Source organism: Hippopotamus amphibius, chromosome 10, assembly GCF_030028045.1.
Source record: "Hippopotamus amphibius kiboko isolate mHipAmp2 chromosome 10, mHipAmp2.hap2, whole genome shotgun sequence".
Classification (NCBI taxonomy): domain Eukaryota; kingdom Metazoa; phylum Chordata; class Mammalia; order Artiodactyla; family Hippopotamidae; genus Hippopotamus; species Hippopotamus amphibius.
The window spans coordinates 5450065-5462078 of record NC_080195.1 but is presented as its reverse complement, the minus strand read 5'-3'; the positions used below and the strand labels follow the sequence as shown (position 1 = coordinate 5462078).

At 43.6% G+C, this 12014-nt stretch overlaps 1 protein-coding gene across 1 annotated transcript; it reads right to left on the bottom strand.

Annotated features, from left to right (window-relative positions):
* Window positions 1-403: 403 nt before the first annotated feature.
* LOC130830314 (beta-defensin 103A-like) lies at window positions 404-8380 on the bottom strand. Its single transcript, XM_057697485.1, has 2 exons — window positions 8290-8380; window positions 404-7610 (listed from the first exon to the last, which is right to left on the bottom strand). The coding sequence occupies exons 1-2, from the start codon at window positions 8345-8347 to the stop codon at window positions 7474-7476; spliced, it is 195 nt and encodes a 64-aa protein (XP_057553468.1). The 5' UTR covers window positions 8348-8380; the 3' UTR covers window positions 404-7473.
* Between the last annotated feature and the right edge of the window lie 3634 nt (window positions 8381-12014).

Sequence of the window (12014 nt, the reverse complement as noted above, 5' to 3'; positions counted from 1 at the left end):
CTCCTCTAAATCAGAGCATTCTGTGCCCAAGGCTGGCATTTCCCTCATAGTAACAACAGTTTAGCCTTAAACTGTTGGACCCTGTCAGAGATGAACCTGGTAAGCAGTTGAAACAGACAAGGGCCACACAGGAGGCCTAACAGAATGGTCATCCCTGGGCCCAGAAAAGGAAGGCAAAATTTTGGTGCGGGCTACAAGGTGTGGCTTCTTCTGGTTGTTTGGTGGTAAGGTAACAGGGTGGTGCTCTAGGAATGTTGGGCTCAGCCTGAACAGTGCTATCCTCACCTAGGTGGGGGCCCCAGTTCTGCAGCAGAACTCAAAGATATTGTTATGCATAGTCCTTGAGGAGGAACCAGGACCCTGCCCCAAGGCTGCACCACCATTTAAGTGCTCCTCCCCTGTTTCTACATCCCCTCCCTTTCCTGATTAGCAACTGTTTGAATCTGCTGTTTGGAACTCAGGGAAGGTCAAGGAGGCTGAATGCAGCCTATAATCTACAAACAAGAAACAGGGAACACAGAGAAGATCTGTACTCTGGAGCCCCACAGAGTCCTGCTCAGTTTCAATTCAGGGAGCTGCACAATGATGGCTCTGGCCACTCCCTGCTTAAATGGGGTGTAGTCCTGCCCCATTCCTGGAGAATAGACACTGACTTGGAAATATTTCTGAGTGCCAAGTCCTGGATCTGAGTCTTGTATGATGAAAATCTCAATCCCTTTGTTGGCCATTTTGATGTAACAGACACAACTAGAAGTAGTTGGAGGAGTGACAACTGGAATTTTAATAGACAAAATGAATCTCATTCCCTGAAAACATCAGAAGTGTAAGCCTGAAACCCAGTCTGGACCTCACACCCTGGGGAGACGTATAGCTAGGTAGCCAGTTGTTTACTTGTATTTAAGCAGGTTTTAACTTCGGATGTGGTGTTAACATATATATAACAGGAGCTATTGGCCGCTACACATCATCTCCTTTTTTTTTTTTTTTTTTTTTCACTAATATCTGATCTAAAGCAAATTCATTGCCTAAAAATTTAATAGTTCTAGAGGATACCTTGAAACCATAAGGTTACAGCTACCAGCTGCCAGGGACATTGTTTTGAGAATGGCTGCTCACATCCCAAGTCTGACACAGCTCAGAAAATTCAAGTTCTTAGCAATACAAGGACTTGTCTGAAATCATGTCCATAATGCCTGAATCACATTGGATGTCTGAACCACAGCTACTCCACTTTGACTTTCAATTGCATTGCTCTCCTCAATGGCCAAAGCAGATGTCACCGTTAAAGATTTTAGTGCTTTTCTAGATATGAGAAGATGCAAGAATTTGGGCTTATAAAATCTTCTTCTGAAAGTATCTAACTATCTGAAGGCCTGTTCTGCTAGTTTTCCCAGGGCACAGAGTGCCTCATTCCTGATCTCCACCCTGAACTCCTTTCAGGAGGTCAGCAGTTGCAGTGGCTCATGATTTAATTCTTGTAGAGGCAGATGGCAAGTACCAATGGCAAGTGCCAATTGTAGCTGATAGGACCTCTCGTGGTCATAAATTCTACCATGCTTTGGGAGGTATGTTATGACCATTTCACCCCACAGTGCTAGGAATGCTCATTCTCAGGTCTGGTGAGGATTTTGGTGATAGGCTACTCAGTGTGCTATTACTGGGCTAGGCCTTACTTGTAGCCAAAATCTCTGGGCCACCTATCTTACTAGTCTATTTTGGTCCAGGGAAATATCCCCTCTGTGGCTTCCTCCCATATCTAGAGTTATACTATGACAATCATTGATATGAGATTTTGCTTGTTGCTCTGACTGAGCTTGAGTAATAGAGGAAAATTTATATTTATGGCCAGAGTTGGAGCAGGTATTATTAATTGGCTAGATGAGGGGATCCCAGCTAATAATATCAACAGTGGCTTGAACAGGACTATAATTTTTTCTTTAAAATAAATTTCCTAAGGGCTAACCAAGTAAAGCCTTGGAGTAGAGAAATCTACCAAGGTAACCCAGAAGTACTAGACACAGGCAATTGGCCACAAACCGAACAGTTGGACTGATTTTTTTTTTTTTATTATTCCCCCCCAACCCTCCCTGCTTTCCCCACTTGGTGTCCATGTGTTTGTTCTCTACACTGTGTCTCTATTTCTGCCTTGCATTTACTCTTTCATAGTTGTTAGCATTTGCCTTATGTATTGAGGTGCTCCTATATTGGGAGCATATATATTTATAATTGTTATCTCCTCTTCTTGGAGGGATCCCTTGATCTTTATGTAATGTCCTTTCTTGTCTCTTGTAACACTTTTTATTTTAAAGTCTATTTTATCTGATATGAGTATTGCTACTCCAGCTTTCTTTTGATTTCCATTTACATGGAATATCATTTTCCATCCCCTCAATTTCTGTCTGTATGTGTGCCTAGGTCTGAAGTGGGTCTCTTGTAGACAGCATACATATGGGTCTTGTTTTTGTATCCATTCAGCCAGTCTGTGTCTTTTGGTTGGTGCATTTAGTCCATTTACCTTCAAGGTAATTATTGATATGTATGTTCCTATGACCATTTTCTTAATTGTTTTGTTTTTGTTTTTGTAGATCCTTTTCTTCTCTTATGTTTCCTGCTTAGAGAAGTTCCTTTAGCATTTGTTGTAAGGCTGGTTTGGTGGTGCTAAATTCTCTTAGCTGTTGCTTATCTGTAAAGCTTTGGATTTCCCCGTCAAGTCTGAATGAGATCCTTGCTGGGTAGAGTATTCTTGGTTGTAGGTTCTTCCCTGCCATCACTTGAAATATATCGTGCCACTCCCTTCTGGCTTGCAGAGTTTCTGCTGAGAAATCAGCTGTTAACCTGATGGGTGTTCCCCTGTATGTTATTTGTCATTTTTCCCTTGTTGCTTTTAATAACTTTTCTCTGTCTTTAATTTTTGTCAATTTGATGACTATATGTCTTGGCGTGTTTCTCCTTGGGTTTATCCTGCCTGGGACTCTCTGCACTTCCTGGACTTGGGTAGCTATTTCCTTTCCCATGTTAGGGAAGTTTTCAACTATAATCTTTTCCAATATTTTCTCGGGTCCTTTCTCTCTCTCTTCTCCTTCTGGGACCCCTACAATGCAAATGTTGGTGCGTTTAACATTGTCCCAGAGGTCTCTTAGGTTGTCTTCAGTTCTTTTCATTCTTTTTTCCTTATTCTTTTCCGCATCAATGATTATCACCATTCTGTCTTCCAGGTCACTCATTCGCCCTTCTGCCTCAGTTAATCTGCTATTGGTTCCTTCTAGGGTATTTTTCATTTCCGTTATTGTGTTGCATATCTCTGTTTGTTTGCTCTTTAATTCTTCTAGGTCTTTGGTACACTTTTTGATCTTTGCATTCAGTCTTTTTTCAAAGTCCTGGATCATCTTCACCATCATTATTCTGAATTCTTTTCCTGTAAGTGTGCCTATCTCCTCTTCATTGAGTTGTTTTTCTGGTGTTTTATCCTGTCCCTTCATCTGGTACAAAGTCCTCTGCTTTTTCATTTTCTCTATCTTTTTGTGGCTGTGTTTTTCATTTCCACAAGACGAAACACTGCTGATACTGCTTGATACTGCTGTCTTCCCTCTGGACTGATTCTTAAAACTAGCATAGGATCGTGCCCATGATAGGAAAACATTTGATTCACATGCAAGTGTCCAAGAAGTCATAAAAACATTATAAATGATCATACCAGTCAGGTCCAGGATCTTGGGCAAGCTGTCTACTTCTGATGTCATCTTCTTCTCATCCTGGTGTGAGTGTAGTTTCTCCTCTGTTTGAGTGTTGTTTTAAGGGGATTTTGAGGTCAGCCATCCTCTCTATAGGCCAGTCCAGTGCAGGGGCCCTTTGTGGGTGGAAATTAATCCAAGAGTCAATTCCCTTCAGGTTCACTGTGCATAAGCTAGTTAAGAGTACCTGAGAAGTGTCCTTCCATCTAGGTTGGAGATAGTCCTTTAAATTATGTCTTTTTCAGCATGCATAATCACCTGGCTGCAGGTCGTGGGGCACTTGATCTTCATCCAAAGATAGATTACTGAGATAAGCTTTCAGAAACAAACTTAGAGTGTCCTTTTAATAATTCAATTAAACTTTTCATTAATATAACAGCAAGGAACTATCTGGGAGGTGAGTCTTAGTAAATTCAGACCTCCATTAACAAAACTGGAATTTAATATTCACTGAAACATAATCTTTTCCTCTCTAAGATTACACTCATTTTTACCAAATATAACCAAATTAAGACTAGTTTGTTTGCAAAATAGGTCTGGTCTCAATAAACTTGGCCTGATGATTTATATAACCATATAGATTTTGATTTGCTTTTTTTTTGTTTTGCTGAAACTTCTATAAGGAGTCTCAGTGTGCACTTCTAAAAGACCTCTCCAGGCAAGGAAAGTCTAGCCAAGGGCTTATCACAGATTTTGCCTAACAGATCTAGGTGAATTCGTCCCTTTTCAGGGTCACCAAAACATCTTGAGATTTCTGTACCTGTTAGTGAGGTAGCCTTCCTAATTTATCTGACAAAGCTGCTGGGAACCTAAGAGTTTCCAATTTCTGGAGGAAGCAGAAAGAGAGAAAAGATAAATGTTTCAATTCTGCTTACAGATGTATAATTTACCAAATTACTATGTCAGTTTGAAGGGAGGTTTTTCCTTACACCTGGAAAACACAGATTTAAACCAGTAATTTTTCAGATAGAAACCATAAAAATTATAACCATATTCACCAGTTCACTCAGTCCTATGTAACTGATCCTTTCTGTTTAACAGCTTTATGAAGCCATCAGGTTTCCCATTAGAATTTTTCAATTTCTTACCCCATTCAACTTTATGGCCTGAAAGTCAGAAACTCGTATTTATCCAAAAGTCCTTTCTATAAATCTTCTTGAAGAGGAAGCATTTTTGCAAAGACATTAGAATAAAACCATAACTGTATATAATGACAAAAGAATTAAGAAGGCACGTTTAAAATCCAATTACAATGCAATTAACAAAGAAACTTGGTTACTATTGTGACATACAACACTTTAAGATAATAACTAGAATTATGACTGATAGCATTTTATCAGGATAAATCAGATTTTTAGGAATACCATATAATTTCTAGAATATCTATATTAGTAACATTCACCATACAATATAACCTAAAAAGATTTATTACTCATTTGACAACACTTCCCATCTAATTTAACATGCCAAATAAACCTAATTAGTTTAATATCTCTCTTTGGGATGTTTCAGGGGTCCTTTGAGGCATCCCAAAATTAACTAGAGGTCAAAGAAACTTCATTACAGTTTGATTTGGGAAGTTTTGTCAAAAATTATCAAAAAGGGTTTAGAACACTCAGTCAGATAAGATCAGAGGGACCCCTTTCAGGGCCCGAGAGTGGGTTCTTGTCTAACACTCGGATTTGAATTGTCCGAGGAGACACACGTGCTGACAAAGCAAGAAACTGCATTGGAAAGGGACACCCGGAGGGGAAGCAGAGGGTGAGGGAACCCAGCAGGACTGCTGTGCCACGTGGCTCACAGTCTCAGGTCTTATGGTGATGGGGTTCATTTCCAGGTTGTCTCTGGCCAACCGTGCTGACTCGGTCCTTCCTGGTGGTGCATGCATTGCTCAGCCAAGACGAATTCCAGAGAGAAGGATTCTGGGAGGTTGGTAGGACATATGGACTGGTGTCTCCTCTCTCCTTTTGACCTTCCCTTAATTCTTCCAGTTGGTCGTAGCTTGTTAGTTCCTCCTTCCTTACCAGGACCTCCTATTGTAAGATAACTCATGCCAGTGCTTACTATCTTGCCCGGCCAGGGAGTGCAGTTTTGGTCAGCGGTTCCCTAACAAAATAACCATCTCTCTCCTTAAGAAAGTGTCTAGGATCTTAGCATCACACTTCATTCCATCATGCAGAGCCTAATTTCCAAGTGGTATCATTTTCCTTCTGCCTGAATATTTTTTTAATATAGAACAGGTTTGCTGCTCAGGAATCTTTTTCGCATGTTGTTGTTATTTTTTTACCTTATTTGAAAAAAAATAAGCTTCATTTTTTTAGAGCAGTTTTAGAATTGAATGAAAGGTACAGAGGTTTCCCATATACTCTCAGGAGCTCCACCCCCATCCTGATGCCCCTTGCTGGTATTCTGTCCCGGAAATGAGGATGCCCTGTGCTGTTTGACCTGTGACACCAGTCTCTTCGACTCAGATAATTGCTGGTCTGTTTGGGTTCTTCCTCCCTATGCTTTAGCCTAGAGATCTGTCTCCTGTAGAGGCTGGAGACTTCATACATTTCACCTCACCTGTTCTCATCTCTCCTCAATCATGTTCCTGCACGGCTTGCATCCAGTGTCTGAAACAGTGATTTCACACCTTCTGTCTGGTTCCTTAGTTGTATACTGTAGGAGGGCAGTTCCCGTAGCAGTTCATTTTTTTACGATGAATCATGGGGTCCAAGCTCTTGTCTTTAGTGTCCGCTCCCCTCTTCCTAAGAGCCTTGACTGGGGGCTAGAGTTGGGGATGATAGGCCTCCCACCCCATTGGCTGGAATCATTCTGTACTGACCTCGAGAGACCACTAAACAGTTAGTTGATGCAATGGCTCCAAGGCCTTGGAATGTACTTCAACTCCATAAACCCTTGTTGAGCAGCTATTGTGTCAAGACACTAGGGCCAGAAGTGACTAAGACAAGATCCTTGCCCTTCAAAAACCTGGAACCAAACATGGAAATTGGAAATAGGCAAATGTATGCAATGCAAAAACCAAGCCAGACTCATAGACGGAGCTCTTAAGTCAGAACCCTGTGGTGAATCAGAGGAAAGATTATATTTGTTTGGGCAATCAGCTGTGTTTTCAAGAAGGAGGTAGAATTTGAGATGGCCCTTGAGAGATGGGTTAAGGTTTGGAGACAAAGCTGAGGAGAGATTGTATGCCAGGCATCAGGTCAGCCAGAGCAGAGGCAAGGGTGAGAGGAAAGGCCGTGGAATGGCTGAGGAAGAGCCGGGCTCCCCATTTCTTTAAGGTGTAAAGTGTTCAGAGGACCTGGGAAAACCCCTGAGGGATGCGTTGACGTTTCAGAGACAGATTTGATGGGGAGATGCTATAGCATAGAGAGGACCTGGAAGGCTCAAAATGGGTGACAAGAAAGCAGAGAAAATATTTCAGGAATAGCAGGAGTCCAGTGTCACTGGGGTGGAAAATGTGCAAAAGAGGAAGAAAATATGATCAGCCTTGCAACATCGGTTTGGATCCTCTTGTGGATTGTTCTAGCGATTATACATTACTTGAATTCAAGGTGAGTCACTGACACTTTCTAAGTTGCCTGTTTGGTAGCAACTAGCACAATAACCAGAATTTCAAGAAGATAAAATCAAGCTTCTAACTTTTTTTGGTAAAAAGTCTTTAATTGGATTTGGCGTCTATAGACTTCAAGGAGGCATTTTCACACTTGGCAACCTTCTCATTGTGCTTCTGGATTTTTCATTTCCTCTTTCGGCAACACTTTCGGCCGCTCACGGAACAGTGGCCTATCTGTTCCTCCTTTGGCAGGCAGCCAAGCAGAGCACACCGGCCGCCTCTTATTTTGCAATAATACCTCTTTATGACTCCTCCACTGCCTGCAATGAAGAAACGGAACACACGGGAAGGTTTTAGGAAGGCCATGGTACAAGTTCAAGGCTTTTCAAATTCTTCAAATAACTGATCGCCTGCCTTTCTTTTATTCTTTTATTTCTTTTTCCCTTTTCTGTAGCATCAGGAGTAAAGTAGAAGGTGACATTAAGCAACTAACAATGTGTCTGTAGATTCAGCTCAGCTGTAAACTGCCTGGGTGCCGAGAAAGCGGCGTGACCACGGGCAGCCCCCTCGTGAACCGACACCTGGGAGGCAGGGGCCGTGGAGGTCCCCTGGGCCTCTCAAGAGGCCCAAAGACTCTGCCTCCAACTACTAAGCTAATAAAGAGGAAGTCTGTGCTTCTGCTCTCAGATTAAGTCAATTTTTCCTGTTGGTATTAAAGTTTTATATCACTTTCTTCCTGTCTCATTAACAGGTATAACAGTCTTCCCAGGAAGGGGTGGCTTTTGTGATCTGGTTTTTCTCTGAAGAATTAATCAGAAGAGATCAAGACACCAACTTTGAGGTTCTTGATAGTCTTTGTCAGGAAAAAGAAAAATGGTGATGTCTAGTTCCCAGACAATAAATCTATTTGGTCTAAAATTCCCAGAAGAATGGAGAGGGCTGACTCTGAATTATAAATTCTCAATCCTTTCAGCCCTCTCATTTCCCAGCCCATCTTACCTGGAACAGGAAGCAAGAACAAGAAGAGTAATGCAAAGAGAAGGTAGTAGACCCTCATGGCTGGCCGGCTTCGCAGCTGAGATTGGACAGAAAGATGTGCTCGCTCACTTTATAAAGGCTCTAGGAGCACAGCCATAGAGAGAAGCAGTCAAAAGCTGCCATTCCTGTAATGTTACCATGATGATAACATGACGTATTTCCTGATGCTTCATGCCAATGCACCTTACACAGCAGACCACGCCCATCCCCCAGGAGTTAATTACAAACCTGAAGGGGACGCAGAGCTTGATGTGAGCACAGGGTTGTTCTGATGCCTCTAAGCTCTGGGTGCTTGTGTAGGTCTGGCTCAGATCTGGCTGTCGGCACAGGTGGGAGGACCTGCCTGCTCCTGGATGTAGCCTAGGGCACGTAACTGGGAGCTCACTTGTCCCAGTGTGGTCCTTCTAAGCTTTTGCCTTCTTCCTAAAGTCCTGGAAGAGCCTGAGGGCCACCGGGAACCACATCCGTTGGATCCAAGGATGGGATATTCAGAATCTAGGTGTAAACGTGGGGCTGGGCCACACCCCGAGCCTGCACAGATATGCCTGAAATTGCTATGAAACGGGGTCAGCTTTTAAGCAGTGTGGCAAGGGAGGAAAAGTTGGCTGAGACCCTGTCCGTGTGCCCCTAGGTCTGTGACAGGATGCTACACCTTGGGTGCAACACAGTTTACATTTCATTGTTTGAAAACTACCAAATTCATGAGTCAAGAAGCTGTTTCATCCTCCTTCATCAGAGAAAGAGAATGCTGGGATGACATATTTGAGGAACTCACATCTCCTGCTTGTTGGTGACACTCCCTATACAAATGAGGGGCTTCAGAAGTGACATTCACAACCTCTGGTTACTCCTGGCCCACGAGCATTCAAGGAAGCCCAGGGAGGGGGTGCTTTCCACTGCATACAGATTCAATGTTTAGGGGACCAACTGCCTTTTTAAAAAATTATTAGGCTTGGGCTTCCCAGGTGGCGCAGTGGTTAAGAATCTTCTTCCAATGCCGGAGACGTGGGTTTGAGCCCTGGTCCAGGAAGATCCCATCTGCCGTGGAGCCACTAAGCCCGTGTACCACAACTACTGAGTCCACGTGCCACAGCTTCTGAAGCCTGCACACCTAGAGCCTGAGCTCCGCAGCAAGAGAAGCCACTGCACTGAGAAGCCCATGCACGGCAATGAAGAGTAGCCTCCCCACCCTGCCCCCGCTCGCCACAACTAGAGAAAGCCTGTGCGCAGCAACAAACACCCAACACAGCCAAAAATAAAAATAAATCAATAAATTTATTTAAAAAAATTATTAGGCTTAAATGTTAAAGAATCCAATCAGTGGGTTATATTTGATAATTATTTACTTGGAAGCAGAAATCATCATGGCGTTGGTTGGCTGTTTCTTTGTGTGAAAGTGATTTTAATGGGCCCACCAGGGTCTGGGGTGTCTTAGATCTAGGACTGCGGGTTCAGGATTCTATTGTACCTATGAGACTCTGTAAGCAGACTCCGAACACCTACTACAGATAAAGCCCCATGTGCTTGGGGCGGGTGAGGGGATAGGAGGGGTAAAACGCAAAGAGGGGCCAGTTCTGGCTCTTCCTTTCAGGGACCTCCTATGTAGGTAAAAGCAGCCGGACATGGAGTCAAATAAACCAGAGACAGTGGATTTGAATAAGGACCATAGTAAGTGTTCAAGCACAGGGCTGTGGAAATGCCATACTAATGTTTTTTTGGGTTTTTTTTTGAGCATATACCCAGGATGGAATTGCTGGGTCATATGGTAGTTGCATTTTTAGTTTTTTGAGAAACCTCCATACCGTTTTCCACAGTGGCTGCACCAATTTGATTCCCAAATGCAGACGTGTTTCACTGGGGAAGGAGGCGCGTGTGGGGCGGGCAGGTGCTGACACTCGGCCTCACATGGGATAAAAGGGAGCGTGGGTGCGATGCCATGGAGAATCAGGACCAGCTCTCAGCCCAGGCGCGGGGCTGGAGTCCTCAGGGCTTCGGGTACCGGCGATGGCTTACTTTCCCACTTGGAGACCAGTCTACACAGGGAAGCCTGGGTCTAACCTGTCCCTTCAAAGACAGGGAGGCCTTTCTAAGGCAGCACCACTATTTCATAAGAGGTTCTTTGGGAGTGAAAACCATCTTTTCTGGTCAGCTCATTTGGAAACTGGGGACTGGGGAGTGGGCCATGGCGGTGGTACCCTCCCCACTCACAAAATGAATTTTGAGGAACATTTCTGTATTTTAAGATGTTTATAAAAGGTATGCTTCTCTGTGGTAAAAATTCAAACAGTAGCAGAGCGAGACTGTTCTTCACGTCTCTGCCCTGGGGAACCACTGGTCACTCTGGTTTGCCTTCTTTTCAATGTATTATACAGTTTTTTATGTCACAAATACTTTTGGCCTCTCAAGTAACAGCAGTGACATGTTTACGGCCGAGTGATTAACATGTGCCTGTGAGTCTGACGTTGACAAGAGCTGGGGCCACTCGCCGGCCGAGGGCTTGAGTCACAGGGCTTGGAGATGTGGGTCCTGTCGACTCGCGTACTGACGCGCTGGGTTTTCTCTCGTCTCTGAGTCAGCATTTTTTTCGATGTTGATTAGGTCCAGAGAGGAGAGACTAGAGTTATTCAACTATTTTCTCTCATGTCAGACTTTCCTCTAATCTCCTCTATTCCTTTTTTTTTTAACTCTGTTTTTAAAATATGGAGCAAAGGGACTTCCCTGGTGGTACAGTGGTTAGGGATTTGCCTGCCAATGCAGGGGACATGGGTTCGATCCCTGGTCCGGGAAGATCCCACATGCCGCGGGGCCACTAAGCCTGTGAGCCACAACTACTGAAGCCCGACTACTGTGCCTAGAGCCCGTGCTCTGCAACAAGAGAAGCCACTGCAATGAGAAACCCTCGCACCCCAATGAAGAGTAGCCTCCACTCGCCACAGCTAGAGAAAAGCCTGTGCGCAGCAACGAAGACCCAATGCAGCCAATAAATAAATAAATAAATAAATAAATAAATAAATAAACTTATTAAAAAAATAAAATAAAATATGGAGCAGAGATTTGGTCCAGGGGCAGTGCTATGTGGAGGGCAGAACTCCAGGTTGGAGTGAGATGTTCCCCTGTAACTCTCAGCTCTATCATGTATTATTTGAGATTACTTGAATAAATTCCTTAAGCTCTTTGAGCATCTGTGCCTCGGCAATACAGCACAGAGAGTAATAAATGTCCTGTTTAGTCCGCAGTGAAAGCTTTATGAGTCAGTGAGAGAAAATTGACTGGTAAACAGCAAATTACCATGTGACCCATGATCACGCACGTGGCCTGGGGACGAATAAGCACTGAGGTCTGGTTAGCAGTAACGAGGGAGCGTAAAGCCTGCAAACCTCCCCTTGCAGGATTTCTACTCTTCTGCACCTTAACACAGTCTAGGTATGACTCAGCCGCTCTCCTTTACAGCCATTTTAATCTTGTCATGGCCACCGTTATTTAAGTTCTATGGACAAAGATACCCCTTATCCCAGTTTTACAGATGAGGAAACTGAGGCTCAGGGAGGTTGAATGACTTTCCCTAGGCCCCCCAGCTAGTAAATGGCAGTGCCCTGAGCTGTAGGGAAACTATATACATTTCTCAGCCGCTCCTGCCCTCCAGGCACCATGTGGATTTGCCAAAGGGAAGCATTGGTAGAAGATGA